The sequence below is a fragment of the Mycteria americana genome, chromosome 4 (genome assembly GCF_035582795.1).
Source record: "Mycteria americana isolate JAX WOST 10 ecotype Jacksonville Zoo and Gardens chromosome 4, USCA_MyAme_1.0, whole genome shotgun sequence".
In the NCBI taxonomy this organism is placed as follows: domain Eukaryota; kingdom Metazoa; phylum Chordata; class Aves; order Ciconiiformes; family Ciconiidae; genus Mycteria; species Mycteria americana.
Window position 1 is genome coordinate 82568289 of NC_134368.1, and position 25707 is coordinate 82593995.

At 43.0% G+C, this 25707-nt stretch overlaps 1 protein-coding gene across 11 annotated transcripts in view; it reads right to left on the bottom strand.

Annotated features, from left to right (window-relative positions):
- The window catches only part of JADE1 (jade family PHD finger 1), a 106126-nt gene that overhangs the window by 31683 nt on the left and 48736 nt on the right, over positions 1-25707 (bottom strand). For 3 of the 11 annotated variants that reach the window (XM_075501084.1, XM_075501086.1, XM_075501075.1), the window contains exon 2: positions 1549-1626. In XM_075501084.1, coding sequence (XP_075357199.1) covers positions 1549-1600 — 52 coding nt within the window. In that variant the 5' untranslated portion in view covers positions 1601-1626. The other 8 variants (XM_075501078.1, XM_075501077.1, XM_075501076.1 and 5 more) reach the window with 8 other exon arrangements.

The window sequence follows — 25707 nt, forward strand, 5'->3', positions numbered from 1 at the left end:
TCTGCTTCATATTTTATTTGGTAAAGCCTATAACACAAGGCATACGAAGGGATCAAAGAGTAAAAAGAAAGAGATAAGAGAGTGAAAATAAACACTATTATCAAAATGAAACACTATTACATAAAGCTGCTAGGGAATGAAAAAAGGGTAAAGCAAAATTCTAATGGAAGACATCACATTTGCTGCTACTTGTCTATTTTACAAGTAAAAACACATCTTTGTTTTGGGGAAGTACACGTCACCTTTGAGGAAACACACCGACTTCAATTTTTATAACCCCAAGTAAACTTCTAACCAAGAAAAAACAGGTTTGATATGGGATTTTTTTTCTTCCAAAATCCCCCAACTGCAGGTAGTTCTCCCAAAACAAGCCAAATCCCACACCTCTTTAATAGATTTTACTCGATCCTTATTTGGACTAACTCCTAATCAGCTTGCTAGTTCTCACCTCCTCCAATCCTTTTATCACACTTTCATTTCAGCAATAGTTTGCCTAAGGTTGTTTTCAGGTGCAGATTTGGCCATACCTGAGCAGACTCCCATGCAGTACAGACACACCTAAGAAATGCATGCAGGTGAAGCAGTCGCCTATGCAGGACCACAGTGCAGCACAGGGCTACATTCTCAGAGTAAAGCTTTCAAAAGCATCTGGAAAACCTCCCTGATAATTTTCTGTTACATTTCAGACTGAAGTCCCACAAAAGACTTCGGATTTGAAGATGTGCACCCAGACAGATCAAATTAAAACCAGGAAAATCTCTCTGACAACTGGCTAAGCTGCACTATTGTCAAGTACAATCAACTTGCTTGTTTGGGCAAATAAAACACCTTGGCACATTTCCCATACTGTCATTTTATTTTCTCCCCCCCCCCCCCCCCCCCCTTCTTTTTTCTTTTTCCTGCTTAAATGAAAGATTATCAACCCCTGGAATCCAAACACAAGAGAGACATATACCATACAGAGCTCAGTGTTAGTTATGTCAGTACAGAAACAGTTAAAAAAAATAAATATATTTTGTATCCAAATTACTGATCTACTGAATTCCAGTTCTTGAAAGTTATTCCTCAAATAAGATAAACTTCAAATGAAGTGAGAAACAACTTTTATGCACCATCAATCTTTTCTACTTAAGTTTGAAGCAATATACCTTTCCATTGCATAAAAGAGTATGAGAACACCAAAGCACATTAAAATCCTAATGCAAACTTCTATTAAATACTAAGCTGTGGACAATGTTTGCAGATGTCTCCATGCAAGTTCTGTCCTTGTAACGATGAATTATGCTGCTTGCAAGGATTTTGAAGAACATGACCGACTTTTTATCTTGTTTTATCTTATTAACTAACACTGTATAGTCAATAGTGGGGGGGATCCTGAATCCACTGTCCACCTGTGTTCAGAATGACTGAGTTCAAAACTAGATCCTTCTAAGACACATTTCTACCAGTCCAACCAATATGCAGAATGCCTCTGTCACATAAAACACTGCATTAAAACGTATTTTTAAACTCATAACCTACTGCACTCTACAACAAAGGAGCACTTACTGCCATTGTCGTCAGAATCCTCACTGCTGCTAGGAAGCCGACGTCGTTTCATGATCTCCACGGGAAACAGCAGGCAGCCTGCAAAGCAATGAGACAGCACTTAACCCAAGATAATAATACACAGTCATCAAGTTGTGTTTCTGATGGTATTCGAGGATTTACAGCACACAAAGGAAAACAAACAACTTTAAACAGCATCTGAAATATGAACAATGAATATCTCAAGGATGCTTAATTAGGCAGTCATCATACGAGCAGGTGAACAAAACTGAAGAGTATCAATGACAACCCCACCAACACTTTCACCCCAAAACAAAAGCATATTTTGTTCTGAGAGGTCTTAAAATCACTAAATATCTGCAGTCAACGTGCTTAACTTCCCCTGCCCATTCTGACACTAGATTTGCAATACAATAACATTTTTACTGCTTGTGTAAATATTTACTTTGGCTAGTATGTTTTTGGAACCATTTTATTCCTGTTTAAAGTGCCAGATTTATGAATCAAAGACTAAAGTCATCCACTTGCATATAAAAAAAAGAAACAGCAGCAGTAGCAAGCCAAGTTTTCCCAGATTAACTAAACATGCATCCTCTATGCCCTGGAAGGAACCACCCTCTAAGGTAAGAGAGTTACTTCCTCCTGCAGGCACATTTCTAGCACCATGCCTAACACTAACTGTTTTTCAGGAATCAGATCACCAACTGATTACACAGAAGCTCCTCCAAACTGCCAGACTTCCCGCAATATTGAGTGCAACTGCACATGAACCAGTGATGTGAAGGCAAAAAGTTCTGTATCTTTTTAACTGCTATTCACAGGGCGTTGGTATTTTCGCATGTATTCTCTGGGCAATGAAACCAAATTCAGAAAAATTAAGGAAGCTGTAAATAGCTAGTCAGCATTTACATGCAGAAAGCTATTAAAAAGTGTAAGTTGAAGAGCAGAAAACAGGTGACAAGACAGGTGCAGAAAGGCATATCTACCAGTTAAACTGACAAGGACTCTAGGTGCACATCAAGTCACCTGAGTCTTTGCTTGCCACACATCAGTTGTGGTATCAACAAGGTCTGGGTGTTCTGCTAGCAGCAAAGCCCTCATACATACCTCTGGGGCACAGATTCAGAAGTCAGATGCCAAAATACTTTTTTGCTTCTAGGTAGGTGCAGAAAATCTAACCTTCTCATTTTCATGTGAGTTGGGATTTCCTAGCAACCCTTCCACAAAACTCTTTTCATTGACCCTTCAGCATACAGTTAACTACTCCAACTTTGTTCACTGAGAACACATCTCTTTGTAGTAAACTCAATAATGCTTTCAACTTTTATAAGACTAATTCCCAAAATAAGGAAACCCAAAAAGCCTAACCAAAGCCTGACACAATCTCCAAAAAAGCACAAAAATATCTTGTCTTCCAAAAGTGATTCGTATAAAAAGAAATAAGCATTTTTGAGGGAATTCATTTTATCATCACTAGCAAATCACAAGCAACTGAACCTGAGGCTCTATTTTACACTTCCAGTGAACTTAATATAGTTGTAAGAGCCCGAGCATTGCAAGATTGCCTCCTTTTTCATATTATACATGCAAATAGAGGTGGGGGGAAGCCTCCCTCCCACAGAGTGACTTTCCAGAGTGCAATTTAATATAGCTGTCCTTGAAACATATAACAGTTTTGAGCTGCAAACTTTGCTAGTGAAGGTAAAGAGAAACTGAATGGTTCACTTCACCAAGGCTTTTTGTCACCATTTCATAGAGTAAAAGTTCACATACAATGTCTGATGCCAGAGAATAAAGAATCATAAATTACACCTTCTTACAGCACTAGAAGAATTCTCTCCAGAAGAATTGCTTTGAAGCAGACCAGAACTTCGTGTGTATGGCAGACGGAAATGCTGCCAATGAACAAACACACAGACCAGCCTGGACCATCAAAATCATCTGAATACAGACCTGGTATAAACGTAGTAGATCCAGAGCCAAGTTCTGATACGGTCCCTTATAAAGACAGAAAGCCAACATTCAGATCCAAAACAGGCTAAGACAGAACTGAAAAATCAATTAGCTGCTACAAGGCCAAAACCAGGGGGATAAACATCTATTCTGTAAGATACTTCTTCTAGTAGTTCACATACTCTTCCTGCAACTGAAAGAAATATTAACAATAGCAATGTAAAAAAACACACTCACTTAGAATGGAAATATCTCCCATAAACAAAGTAAGGAGGATACGGAAGAAAATAAAGAAAAATTACATTATCTCAGAAATGTAGCTTGTATATTCCTAGTCAAAATCCTCACTTCTTGGTTCATTCCCACATGGTCTCAAAAGTACTATGCACTGTAAAGCAAAATAACATAGTGTATATACACTGAGACACACTCATGAGCTTGCAATGAACAAGAAAATTTGAAATTCTGTTCCTCCACATCTTTTTGGATAAGTGTATTTTGAGTTCATCTTCCTAGCCATACTTTCTGCAAATTCACAAAATAAGGAAAGACCTGGAAGCTTCTTCTTCCTACCATGTGTCTTTAAAAAACAAACTAAACATCTTTGTTGTTGTTGTTTAAGGGAGAGAGTGGTATTCACACCTCCCAATTCAAGCACTCTCCACAGTTCTTCAGGAAATTCGAGAAGCCAGAACAGAAGCCACCTCCCTGGCATACAGAGTATTAGATACGGCAGCTAATTTCCTTGGCCACTCTAGCCAGGTTTCTGACGTTGGCCACATTGAAAAGCCTGTGTTCTCAAAAGTAACATTAAAAGAAATACCCCATTTGATGAAGCTTCTGTGAGATTCCTTTATAGATGTGAAAAAAAAAAAAAGTTAAAATCCAGAGATCTCATTTTCCCATCTTTGAACCTAACCTGAGTTTAGAGGGAGTCAAATCACAGATGGAAAAGCAGTATTTGGCTTCTTAGAGCAAGTCTCAAACCTTGTAAGATTAACCCCCTAGAATTTTGTCATTAGAAGTAATAAAACAGCTTTTTTCAACTTCTAAAATCATTTTAAACCATTCCCACCAGATGTTCATATCCACAGTTCAGAACACACGTTCTAGGGCTAACACTAGAACAGCTAATAAGAATTACAACCACACAGACTGAAATGCTGCTGCTCTTAAGGGTATCACAGTGCCTCTGCCTCAAAGACTATCAGTTTCTATCAGGTCGTGGTGACCTCAAAGTCACGCAAGAACTGCATTAAAAATAAACACGGATTATGGATAGTAATGGTTAGGTGTAGACTGAAGGTGCAGGCTTTCCCTGTTCAACCACAGACATACACATTGTCCCAGCATGTTTAGAGAATACTGTGAAGTCAAGTAACGCTTTTTTAATCTTCAAGGAAAAAAAAAAAAAAAAAAAACAAAAAAAAAAAAACCCACTACAGTATCTCATTCTTCATGGGACATCCTTAAACTAAAAATAAGGAGGTATTTTTATACTGAAAAAGGCAGAATGGAGAAACTATCAAACTTTTCAGTAAAATTACTTATCTCATTCTCTTTCCTTTCCTAATCTGAGATTTGAGTGCCAGCAATATTACTTTTCTTTGAAATTCTCACTCTTCACAGTCATGAAAATGTTGGTATTTTTCACTTGACTCTATTTTGACATACATTTAATATAGTCAGGTGCATACACAATGCATCTGATCCAACTCTGATCTCATTAAAACATATTCTGAAACTGAAGTAGGTCTGTCAATTCCAATGGGTCAGAAGTAAAGGCAGGTTCATCAAGACTGATTGTACCATAACTAGTTTAATGGTACAAATTGGCTACGAACACTATGCCTGTAAGCAAAGAGAATTCACATGTAAGCATAAAAAGGGTGAAACATTTAAGCCAAGCTTTAAGATTCTTACCAATAATAAGTAAAAACTATGCACTCAGCCTGCAACACTTGCAGGACAGGACGAGACCACCCAAGATACCGAGCTCAATTCCCAACAACTGCACGCAACCACATAATTGCTGTTTAGTCCAGAAGTTTCCACAAAACATTCACTGCACCCACACATGTCACAGAACAACTTCCCAACCCCCTTCGCAAAATGAACGCTTCTCTGAAGCAAGGAAGCAGCCAACCAAGCAGTGCCCTTGAAAGCTGTATCTTCTATCACAAACATTTCTACAGCTGTTTTTCCCAAATTCTTCCACCAGCCCCAAAAGGGCATTTGCCTGTGTATTGTTGACCTGCAGAGTAAGCCCAACACTTGAAAAGCTACAAGAGAGTCCAGCAGCCCTAATGTAACAAAGGCTGCTGCATCACCAAGCCAAACATTCCCTGAGTTTTCAGTGACACATGTAAATTCCTAATAACCCAGCAACTTCTGTACATCGTTTCAGTTTCATCTCCTTCAAAGATGATTGTTTCTTCACGTTAAAACCATCCTTTCAGAAACCAGACTGACCAACACACAGCATACGGATAGTTATTTCTCCTGAGGACTCTATTATAACATTTACCCATTTATTGGTGGGGGGGAAGTGGACTCAGGCAAATGCCAGCCTTCAACCAAAGACAGCTTTATAGAAACAGCCATGACTCTGCTGGCAATGTTACTGCATTTCCAAGGGTGGACAGGGCATCTAAGAGCGCTTCGTGCAATCACACCACCGCAATAAATGGCATAGATGGGGCAGAGGCCACGACTTTTTAGCCACCAAGCACCCTCAGATGAGCTAGCCATACCAGGGCAGTACTGGTGAGGCTGGCACAGCTTGCAACGTGCTCTGCTGGACTGCTCCAGCGGCTGAAGGCACTGTGCTTTACAGAGACAGGTCACCAGTGGCTTTTCCATCCATTTTCATCCTGCTAGCTCTGAAAGCTAAGCTCTGGGTTTTACTCATTGATTAGGTACAAACTTCAAACATACAAACGCAACTCTGGACTTAAATGGTACAATTGCCCAGATCGTTTTTAAAGGCAAGATTACAACGCCTGAAATGTCTCTTCTGGCTATGGTATTTTGGAGAGAGCACTAAGCCTTTTTCAAAATACTTATAAAATGCTATGCAAATGCAATGACTAGATGACAATCCATATAATCAATGTCAGGCCACAAAATAACATTTGGATTTACATATCCTTGTGGAGGTGAGCAACAAAACATCTAATCTACACAAGTAAGTAGATACAGTTAGGAATACAGGTATTTCTGCCTACTTCCCAGTATTTGCTGGCAGATGCAGTGCAATGGGTTAGAATCAGCAACATGACACAGTACAGCAAATTCACTATTTTTAGCAGTATGCATTACCACGCTCCTCCGTTCTTAGCTCTGCAAGAGATTAATTTAAAAGAACCAACAAAAACCGAAAACCACACTGGACAGCAACGCCAAGATCCTTCCTTTTAGTTTTTTCCTCCCACACTGAAGTCCCAGGAGTTGCACAGGTAAGCGTGGAAAAAATCCAAATCCTTTTTCCTAGCTTCCTCAGAGCAGAAGTCCAGACATTACCCCATAAAATTGGCATGGCAGTGTGCACACACGTACACCCATGTGCAACACACCACAGAACTTTTTATGCTACTACTGTGCAGTTAAGAACACCGTATATTTTGCCACTCAGTTTGACCCCAAGTAGAGAGATGATCAAAGAGAAAGATGTAAAGTGTGTCACTCTTTGTTATGCAAATAGCTAAACAGAAGCAGATTTTAAAAAATAATTATACATGAAAAAAATCTACATCCTCAGGTCAAAGGTTTTACATAGCACAATTCTTACTGAAGTATTTTTAAGGGCTGTATAAACCTCTGGGTAAAAAGAGTGTATAATTCAAACTCTGACAGACAATTAACTGTAACTGTGTTAACGGGTGTCACTATAATAAACTGCACTGAACAGCTGCAGAGACAGAATGGGAAGAAAGCAGAATTATGACAGATGTACACCCTGAAGACAAACTGAAAAACTGGCTTTTCCTGAAAGTAACCCACTAACTGCAATGGAACTAAGACCTAATTATCTCTAGTACAAGAGAAATCGCTTCAAAATGCTTATTGTATAAATGGAAGTAAAGTCTGACATCATCTTAACGAAACGGATAGTAGATGAAGGCATTTGGCTTCTACTACTGTAGTCTTTTTAAATAGCTTGTTTATGCCACCAGCCCAGCCTTCACCAACCGACACCTGACATAGCAAGAAAAAAAAAATGGTTTTTTCCTTCTATGCCCAGACCAAAAAAAAAACCCATCAGAAATAAGTTATACTATTAAAATCCACCTAAAACTTTATAATTCCTCTTTACCACCTATGAAAGCTTCGACAGCGACATTTTATAGTCACAAAGATACAAGAAGAGTTCTTAAATTAAATACTACAGTATTACATAGCACAGTCCACAGACCTTAAATTTGGAGACAAAATCCTCCAAGTCTCATGAAACAAAAAAGTATGTTTCAAGGCCAAGAGTGTTCTCCACCAGGAATATTTCTACTGACTTCAGCACACATATTCAAAATTTCACAAGGAAAGGCAGAAGCACAAGTTGGACTTATCAACCCAACACTTCTCAGCAATCCACATGCTTATTTATGCACCTGTGCAAGTCAGCTCAATAATGTTACCTTACAACCTGGGCAGTGGCAGCAAATTATTCCCAAACTGTGCTGGTGAAACTGACTGCCCGAAATCTTGAGCAATGATAAATTGGGCTCCATGAATTAACTCAACCCACCCTGCGCCCATTGCAGTTCATCTCTTCCATCTAGAAAAAGCTGTCAGCTTGGTCAGCTCCAGCTGAAAACAGGAGTGTGAATCAACAGTACTAACCACATGGAGAAAACATTTGAGGAAAGACTGGAAGTTTTTTTTCACTATATTCTGTGAATTGGGAATGAAACCAGAGAAGCTGGAAGGGAAATCTGCAGCTGTGAGGGGAAAGGGGAGTTTGTTATTATTATTTTATTTTAAACATATGTATTAAACATAGCTCAAAAGCAGGGAGCGAGTGGTACCTGAAGCCAGAGGGAAAATCCTGCCACTAAAACATACAACCCTTGCTGTTCCAACAATATCCCACTGAGTGTGAGAAAACTCTAGAAATAGAATCATAACAAGCATATTTTTGCGTAACTTTTATGAAGGTTTTATGTTTGCAAGTGTGGGCAGCTTTTGACTTACTTAAAAGACAGCTCCTGCTTAAAAAGGAAATTAATCCAAATCACAGCTAAATCTTTCTCTAAAAAGAAAAAACGGGGCTAGCATGAAAGCATCTTCCTGTTTAACATTAAAATGTCAACTAAACGCTATCATAAATGCTAATGCTACCTAACAGCTATCCAAGGAGAAGCAACCTATTTTTAACGCTTGCGTGCAGCCACACAAACCAGTCGTTTGCATGTCAGACATGGCCGGTTCTTACTGGACGGCTGACAGGTCTCAAGATCCCACGGACTTCACCTACGGGTGCATCTAATAAACTTTATTAGAATAAAGCTGCCAGCTGAAGGAAAAGAAAGAGACCGAGGGAGAAGTTAGTCAGAGGCACGTACTCTGCCCGGGACGCCTGGCTTTTTGAATCGTCTCACAGGTGAGCAGTGCCTCTACCGACCCCACGAGCGGTCGCCACCCGCCGAGCCAACGGCTGCCAACTCAGGGCCGCCTTTCCAGAGGGCGGGAGCCGGGGCTTGAGTAGTAAATTCAAAAGCGGCGCCTCACGCCCGCCGCTCGCCGGCTCCAGGCCGGCCGGGTGCCGCTCGGGCCGGCTGCTCTCCTCCTCCCGCAGCGATCCCACCTCAGCTCCCGGGCCGGGCGGGCGGCGGCTGCCCACACCCGCGCGGCGCCTCGGGCGCCCGCCGGCCGTTAACGCCCGCGCCGAGGGCTCCAGGCGCCGGCTCCGGAGGCGCCGAGACACGGCCAGCGGCGGGGAGAGGAAACGGAGCCACCCCCCTGCCCGGCTCCACCGGGCTACACCTCCCCCGCGGGGGTGGCACCTTCCCGGGCAGCGGCACGGCCGCCGGTTTCCATTTGAAACAGCCCGGCTCGCCCCCTCCTCCTCCTCCTCCCGGCTCCCTCTCCTGCTCCTCCCCGCCGCCGGCCGCACCAATCCGCTCGGCCCCGGCTGCAAATCAAACTTGGTGCCCCCGGCTCGGCTCCCTCTCCCCCAAACCCCTGTCACTGCCGAAAACGGCCAAAGCACCTTCCCCACCCACCCCCCCATCTCCACGCTGCGATGGAGGGAGCGGGAGGGGGCGGGGGGGGGGACACGGGACGGCGGTTTAGCGGATTGAGCAGCAGCAGCAGCACGGAGGAGACTTGAGCTCGTTTTCTGTGTCTGTCTCTCCTCCCACTCCCAGACAGTTCTGGAAACTGTGTATCACCTCTTGTCACAGGAAACCAACCAGCAGGCGGTGCAAACAAACAAACACCCTTTGCCTCCACCCTCCCCAAAATAACGAACGCCCCACCGCCTGTCGTTAATGAACTGGCGAGCGCCAACGGGAAGGGAAAAGCAAAAAAAAAACCCAGCAACAAACAAAAAATCATCCTCCGAGCAGGCGAGCGCCCGAGCCCAGGGACAGGCAGGGTGGCAGCGGCAGCAGCATCAGGGCGGCTTTGTCTAATTTCAGCAAGTGGAATAATCGCTGGAGCCGCGCTCGCCTCCTCCGGGAGGCCGAGGAGGGACCGTTACACAGACACAACGCGGTTCTCCGGCACACCGCAGCCCAGACCCATCTTGCTTGCCAGGCCCCGGGGGAAGAGCGAAATCGCGGAGCTACCCTAACTGGCGCCCGAGCAACTTCAGGCGCTTGCCGCCGCTCCCCCGCGCTTGTTGTTCTGTTACGTTACGTTCGCGTTTCAACACCGCCGGTGACGTTCCGTTCCCTCGTCAACAAACTCCGGCACGGCCACGCCGATTCACCCCGGCGCGCCACAGCCGCCCCAGCAGAGCGACGTCCTGCCCCAGGGCACCCACCGAGCGCCGAGCCGCGGCCGGGGGACCCGCTCCACCGCCGCGCCTTGCCGAAGTTTGCACCGCGTCCGCTGCCGGCAGCGCCCCGCTCTCGCACTTCAGCTCCCCCAGCCGGGGCGCGGGCAGGGCGCTGCGGGGCCGCCGTGCACCTGCTGGCCGCTGCCCCGCCTGCCCGGGGCTCGGCGCGGCCCGGCCCGGCCCAGCGGCGGGGATGCCGCCCCCCTCCCCGGCGGGCCCGGGCAGCTCCGCACGCCTCCCCCCGCGCACACGCTCTCAAACACGTGCACTGCGGGGCTCTCGCAAGTTGCTCGCCAGCAGCGGACACAGTGCGCTCGCCTCGGGGGGGAGGGGGGGGACGGGGACCGGAGCACCTATGACAGCCCGCCGCTCTCCACCTCCAGCGGAACACCCACCGGTGCCCCAGAGCGCACCCTCCTGCGCCCATCGAGCACGCGACTAACCGGCTGCGGCTCTCCCGCTCCGAAAGGCAACTTCTGCTTAATTTCACCGATGAGCAGTTTTTATGCTTTCCAAGCATTTTCTTTTCTACGAGCGAAAGCCAAGTGCGACGGGGGGCGGGGGGGGGTGGGGGTCAGCCTAACTACAAAGCTGCTTCTGCACATAAACACCTCCTCCCCCGCGCACACGCTCCCCGCCCTCGGCGAGAGGCGACGGGTCTCGTGGACATGTGGGTGACACGGTGACAGACGCTGGCCATGGCTCCCCCCGCCCCCTTCCTACGCATCAGTATCTGAGCAGGACCTGCGCTCTGCCATTGCCATCTGTCTACCAAGTTGCTCCAACGCTCCCTACTTTCCGCGGAGGGTGATGCCCGGCCATGCCCCCGCGGCGCCCGCCGGCGCAGCCTGCAGCGACGCCCGAGGCGCGGGGCCGGGAGCGCGGCACGCCGTCAGCTCGCTTGGCCGCTGCACCTTCCACGCTGCGCGGTCCTCACTTGCCGCGCCGGAGCCCGCAGCGGAACAAAAAGCCGCCCGCCGCTGCCGGCACCGGCCCGCCGCGCCGAGCGGCAGCGCGACCTCCCCTCCCTCCTCCCACCGCCCCGGCCCGGCACAAGTTGCTTGTGGGATAGCGGAGCCGCAACTCGGCCGCCTCCCCTCGCCCCGTACCGAGCCGCACGGCTCTTGGCGCCATGTTAATGACGTACTATCTTATTTCCACTAGGCAGCGACCTTCGGCACGAAACTGCTCTCTCGCCGCCTCCGGAGCGACAAAAAAACCCATCAAATATGGCTGTGCTGGCGGCTCCCCCGGCTGGCGCTGCGGCGGCGGGGCGGCGGCGGGCACGGTTACCTGCTGGCGGCGGCGGCGGGGTGGCGGCGAGGCGGCGGCGAGGGCGGGCGGCGCGGCCGGGCTCCCCCTGCGCGGAGGGCTCGGGGCCGCCTCATGAGTTCGGCGCGGCGCCGGGGAGCGGGCGCGGAGAGCGGCTCCCTGCGCCACACACACACACACACACACACACACACACAGACAGACACACACTCTCCCACACACACGCACCCGCGCTCTCTCTCTCACACACACACACACAGAGACTCCCTCTGACTGACGCTTGTACTTGTTATGGAGGAAGGACTCCGTGAATCAAACTCGTTTCTGGGTCACTGCTGCCACAGGGGGGAGCTACTTTAATCCCCTGCCAAAACTGGAAGGCGAGGGAAGGGGGGGAAATCACAATAATGTAGCGCCGGGGTGGGGAGGCGGCGGCCGCGGCCCCGGGGGAGCCGCCGTTAACTCTTCGCGGGCCTGGCCGGAGCCGCGCAGCAGCGGGGGGGGGAACCTCCCGCTGCCGGGCTGGGTCTCGCCGCCGTCTCCCCCTCTCCCTCGGCGGCGGGCGGCTGCCCGGGGAGCGCCTGGCTCCCAACTGCGCCGACTTGGCCGGAGCCCGGCGGTGCGCGGCCGCCCGGCTGCTGCCGCGTCCTCGCTGCTATGCAAGCGGGCTCCAAAATGAAGATAGGAGGCAACGTTGCGAGGCTGGCAGCTGGGAAATTATACGTGTCTGCACCCAGATCCCGCCCGTGGCACTGCTGGCGTTGCCCTGCAACAATCAACTCTTCTCTCCAAAAAAATTTAAGCCGATTTCGCAACCGGGAATTACGATGCTGCACAGGCTCCCTATGCATAACGCCTAAGTCTCTGTTTTTCAGGCAGAGAAACTGAGGCACCTAAGAGTTAAATGCTGTGGCCACATACGTAGCGCATAATTGCCAGGGCAAGAATAAAACTGCAGGCTCCCTATTCTCAGCCCTCAGCGTTATCCCTCCAGCTCCCTAACTTTGATACTTCTCAAAGACTAGAAAGAGCTAACACATACTGCGGTTCAGTTCACATCTTTCTAGCAGGGAACGAAATTATCTTAAATTGGCACCAAATTACATACTAAACCTTCCATTATCAAAAAAAGTATGTTTGAATGCAGATTTCTTTACTTTCCACAGAAATCACTCTACCTCACGCCATGCACCTGTGCTCCCCAAGTGAAGGAGAACTCCCCCCTTTTTGAGCAGAATTCCTGAGCAAATACAGTATGAGGTAATAAACACCACGGAGAAGATTCAGCATAATCTCAGACACAAAATGAGGGCGATCTGTGGAAAGTAATCCCCATAGTATGCAAATACAAATTAATGCAGCCTCCACAGCAATATTAGTCTGCCAAAGAATCACACCTTAGTTCAATAGAGGAATTGGGTCGTTACTCATCCATGCAAACCGAGTCATTTATCCTGCCGTCTCACCCACCTACCACCCAATAATGAAACAGTACTTACATTGCTACACATCCTAAAAAGTTGTAGTTTACTCCAAAAATATCCTTTTCCCCCCAAGATATTTTTTCACTGTGATAATAAGACAGTCATGGTTTTATTCATATACCAGCCTGAAGTATCTTCAGATTTTAGAGCCTAAACTAAGACTTTGATTCCCCTCGCTTTCACCTACATGAAAATAAAAAACCCACGCACATTCTCTACATTCTCCCGCACTTACCTTGGCGTCCAGACCTATAAAGATACCTGATGAAGTAGCTTTGCAGACATCAGCAGTCTAATTAGAAGTAGCTCCACTGATGTAATTCATATTTGCAGGATCGGGGCCTTAGCTTTTTGCCGTTCATAGTACAGCCATCGGGCACCTGTGATCATCCGTGTGACACACCAGAGCATATTATCTGATAAAGGTCCACTTACTGCCAGAATTACATTCATACACCCATCATCTTACCTCTGAGCTTCCACGAACCTACCCCATGTGCTAATTTTCAATACTGCCAAAGGAGTCAGTGACTGGAGACTTTGTTGATCTGTATTATCTAAACAGCATGTGCCTGCTGCTGTGCTATCGTATAAACCCCGGAACGGATCAGGTCAGAGTTTTTTCACTCAGAGGTCTGCAGGCCCCTTGGGAGCTCATGGACTACTTCTCATAAGTCCATGAAAAGTAACTAAGATTAGCAAAGCTACTGTCGGTTGGCATTCACTACACAGAGGTATGCACCTCTATGGGATGAATATGTTGGGTTGTTTTTTTTTTAAATACTGTCTGTTGTAAAAGGCTGAAGAATCACAGGAAATGCTGTTTGTCCCACTTTTCTGAATTCTTTCCAAGAAAGTTCAGAACTGGCTTCTGAGAAAACCTTAAATGTGAATATACTCTAATTTCTGAAGAAGAATGATAGAAACTTTCCTCTCTCAAACTCCTTGGATTTGAGGCAATATTTTTGTTTTTCTGTAAGTAGTTTTCCTTTGCATATACGGCCAAGTTTAAGTTACATCTTGTATTTTAGGAAACATTTCTCTTGGAAGCCATGCAAGGTCATACATATAGGAACAGAACATGAATGTTTGCAGAATGATGGGCTGTGTTTTAGAAAGTAGCGACTAAAAATGCTATCTAAATTACTGTAGAAAACTCACCAAACGTGAGCCCTCTGCGCTGTAAAAGCCGCTAGTCCAACTCCGTGAGGAAGGTAATGCAACCGGAACAAAGATGCTATTTGGTCTGTGCATGCAGTGTGTCACTGAGACTGCTCTGGAATAACGTATTCATATGTTTTAAAAGGAAATATTGAAAAATTGAAGGGCTAGTAGCTGGAAGAATAATTTTGGAAATTAATGGAAAACACTTCACAAAGAAAAGGTTACGTCCTGTACTACTTCAACACTTCAGGTATAAACTTGTATACTAATACAGCTATGGTCAAACAGGAACGAACATAATCAAGCATACCAGAGTAAGCCACTGGCATGATTAATACAAAATAGTGCTAACAAAAAGGATCTACATATGATCTGAATAAAGCGATGAGTTGTTCACTGCAGAATCAGCTTTAGCAACTTAAGACATTGTTATGACTCCTGCTGAGAATACCAGTGGCAAACAGCGGAATGGACTGTATGAGTGCTCCTCGCTTGCTTCTCTAAAAACTCAGTGCCCAGCTCAACCTGCCAGGGCAGGCAGGCTGCCTACAATGAAAGACACCGGGCAAAGAAAGAAATCTTAATTCTGCATTAAACATCTGACCACAGTCTCACTCTAAAGATTAGGAACCAAAACAGTGAGAGAGAACCTCACAGTAGTCTTCTGCTACCTCCACTGTCTAAATTTCAAGGTGATGGGTAAAATTCTGCAGGAGGTAGAGTCAGTAGAAGTTTTGCCATGGACGTCAGTGGGGTCAGAATTTCAGCCTTCGTCTCTCATAGATATTTTACCCCTTCAGCAAAGCATGATTATTTGTTATAATAAATCATGTCGTTAGACTCTGTGCCTCACTCAGTCATCTTCATATCAGTATTAACACTCATTCCAGGAGCACTCAGAAAATATGTATCAGGCTTGGAGTTAGGCTTTGTACTAACACTCAGAACTTCTGGTCCCTTCTCCAAGTTGTTTCATCAGATACAGTCACTCATATATTATATTTTATTTAAATTTTTTGATCATTTATATAGTTTCTTAATGTCTCCCTCTTGACTGTTATTTTTGAGGAGATGCACAAAGCCAAGGGAGGAATATGTGGCTTTTCAGCACTTTTTTTCCAGCCTTTCGTGGAAATCTGTTGCTGCAGCAGTGTCTGATAAAGTATTTTTACTTACTTCTTTCTTTCTTCTTTTTTTTTAAAATTTGATAATACTCCTTTTACACTTGGAATCTTTTCCAGTAATCTTTGCAGAGTCTCCACACATTAAGGCGGAGCTAATGAAGCCGAGTTTCTCCCCACTGGTAAACTTAGCCCAAGTATCACTTAGAACTCAAAACTGTTCTTTTGCTCTTTTGACTCCAGTTTTTAAGAACTTCTACTTCCATTTTCTCCTTCTTTATTTCGAAGATTAGAAACCTGAGGGGAAGAACACAGTACGGATCCAAACCAGCACTGTCAAGATTTTAGCTTGTACTTAATCTTCAAGAGTAAGAACTTCCAGAGAGCTTTCACATCTCCTGTGACAGATGTATCTATTGCAGAGGGATAAGACAGATGCAATGCTTGGGCCAAATCCTGTTGAGGTCCATTTTGTCTCTAGTTGGTCTACTCACATGAGCAAGGGAAAAAAAAGATTTTGACTCATGCATATGTAAATCTATACCACTTACAAATTGCGTAAGTGCAATATTTTTAACTCCTGCAGAAATAAAACTTGCTCACACGGCTTACGTATGGACCATAGAGGAACATAGTTGTCACAGTTTTGTCTAATCCAAATACATAATTTATGGCAACATGGCACCTGACCACTTCACAAAATTATGCACAAAAAAATTAATTGGCGCTCTGGCTTTTTCTTCCTTCTCCTTATCTACAAGCACTGAATTTTGGCATGTCTGGATTAGGGAGGTCAAAAAGACTAAGCTCAGGTAGTATGTTACTTCCTTTTACTCTGATGCTGAGGTTTACAGCTACCAGGATTGCTTGTGGGAGTGATTTGCAGATTCACAGGAGATACTGCAAGGATGTGCTTTCTCCTGTGCTCACAAGCCTCATTCTTCTAGTATATAGTTCCTTTGTTTTACTGAAATGTGGTTGTTGTGAGAGGTCACTAACTGGGTGTATCAGCCAGTACCCCAGTAAGTAGAAGCTGTGCCGTTAAGGGATGAGGATGGAGGGGGATGAAAATGAATCTTTAGAGCTGAACTTAATATTTAACATGCTATCAAACAGGGTGCTTGCAACAGAGAGACTAGTGTAGTCTTTTTAATGACAAAACTTGAAAAGTAGAGATTATAATATCCATTTTATGTGTGGGAAGGCAGGGGCATACAAAGGTTAAATCACTTGCACAAGTCACATGTTAAGTCCGCATTAAAACCAAGAATAGAAACCTAAAGTCATGCCTCTCGGTCCAAGGTTTCTAATGATTAAACTATATCCTCTCCTTTGGCCTGGTCTATAGCACATAACACAGTACAAAGTATACCTCCATGACATTTTGCACATAGATATCTTAAAATATTTTTGCAAGTCAAACGCAATCATTGCACGGATATGCAACCGCTGACATTGTATATTCATCTGAAAGTGAAGTGGGAACAGGTAGGCCCAATAGGTAAAATTTACTAAATTCCAAAATCTAAAAGTACAGCTACTGAAATCAAGCATTTCCAAATTACTCTAATTGAAAAGCAGAAGCTGACAGGAAACCAGTAGAACAAGAACCTCAAGGGAACAACTAGAAGCAGGCAGTTAACTTGCAGGTCTGCGAGTTAAGCAGGATGAAGCTGATGCATCACCTTTAAGGTAAACAACACAATTTTGTACATGAAAAGAGAAGTAATTAGCAGCCAAGATAATGCCCCAAGTATAGGAAGAATAGACTGTGAAAACCTCAGGCAAGTGAGAGTTTAGCAGCAACAGATCAAATCTCAGTTGAAATACATACACGTGCCTATCTGGCAGCTCATCAAGCAACATTACACTGGCTAATCTAAATGAACTTCAATATTAAATTGTGTTTGTGCAGGCAGAAATCATGTAGTGAAAGAAAGGTGCTGTGACAAGACTCGTAGAAGAGTTCAAAAGAATCTGATTACAGATTTTCTGATTGCAGAGTGTGTCCTGATAACTGGTTGCTAAAAGTGGAGTAGTGGTACCAGTTTATTGGGGAAGTACAACAAAAATCAATTTCTTTTTTCAGTAACAACCTAGTGCCAAAATGACTTTAAAAATAAAAAATAAGAAAAGGCAACTTCAACTCTGGATCCTTAAGAGTCAGAAAAAGATTACTCTAAAAAAAAGAACAGCTGGCAAAATTGCTCTGAGCAGCTTGTGGTAACATTTCTGGAAAGAGCAGAAACCTTGAAAGTAGCTTGCCCTTCTGGGTTCCACTCGGTACATTATGGAATTGCCCCAGAGTTGGTTCTGTTTGTGGTCTCTGCTCGAACAGCCTCTTCCAAATGCAGTGACTCACAGTTCATTGAATTTAAAGCTGTTTCCAGACCATGAAACTGAGGTCTGCCACAAGGGCCAAGAGATCATACACCCTCCATGGCAGAAAACAGATCTAGAACAATTAGACCTAAGTTACAATGCAGAGGAGATACTCTGTTTATCCTCAATAGGTATAGCTCCCTCTCCTTAGTTTACCAGCTTACCAGTTTCCGTGCTTGAAATCCCCCTTAGGGGATGTGTCAATCATAATTTTGACAAAGGGCAAATTTTCTCCCTTAATAGTTAAGAGGTCCACTGATTTCAGATGCAGTTGTCCTGAAACCTACTTCAAATATTAGTAACTTTAGCTCAATAGTACACAGATATAAGGCAACAAGGGTGTAAAGAAGCCATCGCTTCTAAATAAAGAAAATGCTAGTCAAACAAATACGCAACTGTTGTTTACTTCAGCTATTTTACTTTACCAATTATATGTTTTAGAAATTAAGTTATTCAGTGTTTAACACATAGGAAAAACGAATGAGAAAACTAAATTAAATGTCTTTTTCTTGTGGCAATATTGATTGCTGAGGTTTTCTACAACTTTCACTGCAGAAGTAAGCACTAAAAGCAGCTTAGAAAGTTTTAATCAGCATAAATGTAATAAAAGCTGCCTCATGTACTTGCATTTCACTATTATATATATTCAGAGGTTCAACACTACCAAATAGGACTCGGAACAAGAGGCTCAGAATATCCAGGACAAAAGAACCTTTACATAATAGGGAAGTTGAGTCCTTCTCTAACCTCCCTCCCTCTCTCTCTCTCCCCCAAAAAAGGGCAGGGGGGTACTGGGATAAACAGGGCAGTTTATGCCCTGTATCAATGAGCCACATAACCTTGCAGCAAATGGCCCTAGCTGACTGTCTCTGTATCTGGCCGGCATTAATATATACCCAAACCAACACAGTCCACGCTGCTATGCTTCCGCTTTGCTAAGAGCTTATCAGAAATACACACCCAGTAAAAAATTCACAAACATAAGAAAAGCCACAGTACCCTTATCAGGTAGAGAATTATTATCTATTTTGCAAATAAGACATTGAGACATAATGGTAAAAGGATACAAATAAAATCTGCCCCTGGCAAAGCAAAGAGACTCAATCTCATTATTCAGCCCTAACATATTACAATAGCGTAATCCTTCAGTGTGCTTTGAAACATACACAATACAAAAGGTCAGCTATCCTTAACGCTGCATTTGCACGCTGGATGTGTCTAACCCCAAATTTCTGCTTTGGACTGTAGGAGAGCAGTGAGAGTTACATGAGGTAGCAGAGTCTTTGCACATGAAGATGTTCAGAGGCAGAACCTCGAACAGCTGCATAATAAATTTTCAGTGCACATAATGTGAGGATGTAAACAGTCCTCAAGTCATTTCATACCATTTATAACAGTAATTCTGAAGTTGCTTTTTTTTTTTAAATGGACAAAGGAGTTTATTGCTTATTTAGAAGTTACAGCTTCTTTGCTACTGCTCAAAGCCGAGACTGCCACAGATATATTTAACTAAGCACACAGTGAAGAATGAAGAAAACTTGGAAATCAAATCATTACTCTGGCTCCTGTGAACTTTGCTTCACTAAGCAAAAAAAACCTGCAGCAAACAAAATAGTCTCTGACCTTCCAGAACAACATTTAAAAAAAAAAAGAAAGAAAAAAAAAAAAGAAAAAGTCTGATCTGCTTATGTGGGCAGATTTTGGCACAGGGTAAACATCTATGTTTGCTCCTCAAATTGCACAAGTCAGAAGAGAATCTCTCTCTCTTTTACCCAGGACTTGCTTGTAAACCATCGCGCATTTATGTTTCGTTGACAATATGTGGCAGGTTACTTTCTTCATGTGGAAGTGCGAGTACTGGGGCAAAGTAAATGTGCCAACTGCCTGTAATCTGGTATCTCTAAAGGAGGAACGGGCACATCCTGCAGTGAGCACACACATCCTTACGTAACTGCCAAAACCACAGTTCCAGCCTACTCGGCGTCTCAAATATTCAGCCAACCATAGCAGCATCTCTGCCCTCAGCCAAAGCTAAAGGTGAGCCCACGGTGTCTCAGATCTCTTTTGGAAAAGGGCCCAACTACTTAAGGGAGCCAGGCAGTCTTCAGCCACAGCACGGAGAAGGAGAAAAAATTTTACAGAAGATAAGTTCAGGAAAGCCTGAAAGAGCGCCAGCCCCACAGCAGACAGTCCCATGCCAGAGTACAACGTGTACTGGCACTCTGGTGTAGTGCTTTGGATCAATAACATCTGTAATAAAGCACATATTGACTGATAGGCTGGACAGATGCACAGAGAGAGCAAAGGGATTTTTCCTCTCCCAACATGCTGGCACTGGAGCCAGAGCAATGATTTTGCTCTACCTTTACGTGTTCATCTTTATTTCATGTTTTGCAAAGAGCTGCTCCTGTGGGTTCTTTGGGGTTGGTGTCCCCCCCCCCTTTTTAAGCAAATTAACCGTCTTTCATGGCTGCCTTAATAAAATGTTGCAAGTATTGTGCGCTCAGTAGTGCCCGACACGCCTCAGACATCCTGGTTCGCTTGTTTGCAGGAGTTCAATTTCAGTGAAGGAAATCAGTGACAGCAAAAAGTTCCCAAACCTCGAGCAGCATAATGAGAGACCAAGATCACCGATTGCATAAGCCCTGTCGTTTCAGGTGAAAAGATTGAGTAAGTATTGAAAATGTGTACATCTGTCATGTACTGTCCCCAGTGAGGAAGCCCCATTAAGTAAGCTGGTTACCCTTCAGAATACAATTAACATCAGCTGGTTAAGTGTTTTAAATCCTTTTAAAGTTGCCAAAGATACACTAATACCCTGAATTCTACATGTTTCCACGAAAAAATAGCAGTCCAGAAAATCAAGCTACAACATACACACAAAATCCTTTTCTACTACATACACACATGCATGCTTTGTTTTCGTAAGTATCTCTAAGTCAGATGTCCAAGCCCAGCTAAGGGAAGAAGAGACTGATACTTGTCTTACTTTAAAAATTCCTTCCACGTACCTACAAATTGTAAGCAACCACTGAAACCAAAAGCATGAGTTGAAATTCTCTTTTCACTGGGAATGAGTGTTTATACCACTGACTTCCGTGGAGCTAGGATTTTTCCTGAGCCTACGTTTTATAATTACAGAGAGTTCTGTATAGCCATTGCCATTCAAACTGTATGATATTTTTTAATAAACTGATGTATCAAACACAACGCATTGTACTCTGATTGAAGACCACCATCTCAATCTGAACATCAAAGGAGGAGTTAATTGACAGAGGGTTTAAAAGCTGCACGTCATTTCCAGCGTATGCACCAAATGAAATCATACTTAGCAAGGTGTTTGCTACACTAACCCTGTTTACACTTCATAGCACAAAAATAGACACATTTAACCCTGTGAAAATTTAGGCCGGGTCTGAGAGCACTGAGCACAAGTAAAGTGAAAAACGTGCTAGGTTACTGAGACTAGGTTCAAAGGACTTTGATGTCCAAGGCTAAAAATGTAGTTCAGCAAATTCTTGCTCATTTGTCTGGCTCTGGAATAGTCTAAACTTACTTAGTACCTCCCTGCATGATTGCAACATTCCTTGAAGATCTGCAGCTCTTATTTTTTTGGCATCTTCTGAACTGCTTCAGTTTGCATAATGAGATCATGGCTTCAGTCTCAGCCCAAGGAAGCCAGATGCGATGGTCTAAGGCTACCTATTGGTTAGATGCTTCCACTTTCTCCAAGCTGAATTTCGCAACACTGTGCTGCAGAGCCAAAGGGCCTGCTTGTTCTCATCCCGCTTCATGACTCCTGTGTGCTCTGTTGCACAATGCCTCAACTTTAATAAAAGGGGAGAACACACATCTCGGCCCAAGTTTTGGGCTGAGATTTTGGGCTAAATCATTCTATCTCATATCTTTGTACTTACTAATTTTGTTCTAATACTTTTAAAAAACTGCAGGAAAAAACTCCTAATGCTTGACTCATTTTTTAAAACAATACTAATATTTTAGGTCTGAGACTTGCATAAGACTTTTGCTAGATATGCCAGAGACATAGGACACCAACTAAAATACCTTAACTTTTTTGTATTTTTAACCTCTATTAATGATACCAGTATGTTCAGCTTACACTTCCCTATTGAGAAATCATTTTGTTCCACATAAAGGAAAATCTCCTGTATATGTAGGCCACAGCTTGCAAAAATAAACAAATAATACATTTGCTAAGAGATTAAGTTCATAAGTATGTTACACTGCTTGACAGTGACAACAAACCATACTAATTTCCTCAAGGAAAAAAAAAAACTTTTGCAAGAAACAAGTGAAGTTGCAAATTTTTTTTCTTTGCACTAAGGTTACGTCACTTATCTCTTGGGTACAGATGACACTAATAACCATGTGCCTGGGCTCCAGCTACATTATCAGTTTCCTTTAAATAGTATGAGGGAAGAAAAACAGCAAGAATGCTGTACAGGAAAGTAGGAAGGCTTGGTCTTGAGCCTAATTTTGAAAATTCTTTCAGTTTAGCCTCCGAATTTTGTTCTACAGGTTTTCATACACAAGAATTTTTCATTTGTGCGTGCAGACTCAGTAGCTGCATACGTAGCTGCCCAAACTGCACACAATGTGGGCACAGCACCTGCGCACACTAAAGCTATCCGTAAACAAGTTCTAGCTATTCAGCCCAAGCATTTTAAATGATCTCCACGCTTTAGGAGACCACTCTTCGCCTTTGTTGAAGATACTTATTTAAACCCTGAAGTCACTGGTCCTCATGAGTAGCGTGACATTACACAGAAGCGTGCATACCCAAGTGTTTGTAAGTCAAGTTCTGAAGAGGACACCTGAACCCCTTGACTCCCATAAAATGCATCACACTTTAAAAAATTGGCTCTCATAGTTCCTGTGTAGAAGACTTGAGAAAGGTCAGGTAGGTGAGGCTTCCAAAAAAAAAAAAGGGGGGGGGGGGGGGGGGGGAAGTAATTCTGCTAAATTTCAGGTTGCAGATGCCCTGCACCACTGAATTAACTGCTGATACTTCAGCTGAATCCTCCATGTCTCTACAAACACCCTCTAAAGCTAAAAGAATATCTAGCCATAACAGAGTCCTGTTCACCAGGATTCAGCTAAACATTCAGGTCCTATTCATGATCAGAAATTCACAGCCAAACACAGGTAGTACCAAGAGCATTCTAAGATTTCTACAGCAAAATGTAATAACTTCATTTTAATAGGTAAACATGATGAGCTCCACAAATGACTTCTGAGGCATTAGAGATCATTAGTCCCACAGAGAAAGCACTAACATCCTGCAGTATCAAATTGTTTATCACTAATTTACAGAGACTGAATCTACAAATACATTTCTGTCACTTTGTAGTTGCTTAATTAATTACATATATTAAGCAAATTAAACTGAAGGATGCAGTGAGTACTCCCAGGGCAACCAATGGCTATGTCACCAGCAATTTGCTTCTTTTCCATTCAGAGAAGTCCTCCCAATTTTCTTTTTCTTTTAGTGGCAAAGAGGATCATAAAAGGATGAAAGCTGTGATCTCACTAGCACAGCAGAGATCTATTGAGATTAGTGAGATAACGCCAAGCGAAGAACTTCATAAACATGTGCATGAGTGAACAAGCAGCCCAAACCTTGGGGAATCTTCAGATCACAATCAGAACATCCCAGTGCAGCTTTTCATTATGATAAGACCAGAAGAAGCCCACAGATAGCGATAAAGCACATAGGCATTCGCAAATCCATTCTAAACTTCATATGTGGAGTCTTCTAGAAAAGTATGATTTATAAAAGCTAACATTTAAATAATTTAATTGTTTTAATATATCAGATTAACACTAATGACTATAATATTTACTGATTTGTTATCTTTATATAAAATGTTGTTAGAGGCAATTGTAAGCTTGTAGTTAATAACTTCTTGGATAAAGCTGTTCTGTTAATTCATTTTCCTCTTGTATAAAATAATGCAAAAGAAAAATCAACGCTCAGATCTCAAGTGGTTAAAAAAATAAAATGTTATTTTGCTTGAAAACAAAACAAAAACAAGAATAAAAAAATTTCTGTCCAGTATTTTCAATACCATACAGGCTGCTATGAAAATAGTTAACTGCCTGCCAGGCAGACCCAGTACCTTCATAAACACTGTTTTACACACATTTAGGTCCAGAGGCATCAACTGGACTGTTATCCTACCTAAAATTAGACAACTTCATAAGTTTTTGTCAGACTGGGTGCTAATGTGCCCCAGGCAATTAACAATTTACTTTTTTTTTAAAAGAAAGCAATATACTGATGATTTTGATTTAAATGTTTAGAAGGTAGTTCTCCTTTTGATATTATTCCTTAATGTTCAGTCCTTTTACTGTGTTATCCCTGTTGTGTGTACATACATATTGTTGGTCACACAGACAACAGAACCTATACATGAAATATCACCACAGTCAGTTTATTTAAAATGTATACCCATTTTTGTTAATTTAAAAAATACAGATTTTTCCTGATAATCCAAAATCATCTTATAAAAATAATTTCTGATATTTGTGGAGCTCTATTTGGATTTAGAAAAAAAGATTATTGGCATTCATTTTTTCCTGTACTGTAAGAGTACAGGACATTTGAGCATCATGTCTTCCTCTCTCGTACAAAAAAAAAACAAACCCAAAAAAAAAGAAAAAAAAACAAACAAAAAACACCCCCCCAAAAAAACCCCAAACCAAACCAGAAGGGAACATACATAAAGGGCAATTCCACAGCTATTTTGTGGTAAATGATAAACCACAAAGTGCTCCTTAGTGGATGTGCGGAATGTATGATCCAGAGTTTGGAGTGTCCTCATTTCCTCACACTTTTCCCTTTTTTCATCTATGTAAGAACTGCTGACTGCTACATTTCATAGGGAGAGGCAACCTTATTCTTCACTGGTTTAGGTGCCAGACTTAGGAATGACTAATTCTTCTGTTCTAGTATTACAGTAGCAGTTCTGAAAGGAAAAAGATAGAAAATAGAAAAGTTGAGGGTTAATGCCTCTCCCCATCTTTTTTACCCCAATTTTGGGACATAATTTTTAGAATCTTCTTGGAATACTCTGTGAAATGTTAAATTTGCGCCATGATACAAGGTCAAAGCAATTCTTCCATACTCATTGATACCAGCCTTCACACTTTGAATTAAAGGTCAAATGAATCAAACAACTTAAATCCTATGCAACTAAAAGGAAAACAGAACAGAAGTTGATGACCAGAACAGCAGAACATTTGAACTCTTTCACTCCAGGTCCTCCAGACCCTTGTAGTCATTTTACTTTAATGTATGCAATGATTACACTAAACCTTTCTTGAATGAACAAAAAGTCCTCTGATAAACAGCAAAAACAGTAGATGAAGGAAAGAATTTCATTGAGACAGACCACAGCAATAACATTTTCAGGAAAAAATTGCTTGTTAGATATACCAAGCTCCAACTGTCTAAGAAAGCAATCTGCAATTTGGTTTCTTACTTCAAAGCAGGAGCTGGCTGTACAAATTTTCCTGGAAAATGCACTAGCTTGAACCCAAAATCTGATGAGCCATCCCTTCCTATGAATAGGTAACTAAAGCATAACAGCATTTTAGTAATATATTTATAATCTATATGGTCAAAGTAAATAGCACTTTTCAACATATCTCTTCACCAGAAATCACAGGCTAGATCTGGCTGCCAAAACACAAATTATATGTTCCCTCAAAGGTTACTCTGCCTCAGTCAATATAAAGTTTCCTCATCAAAATTCTTCCA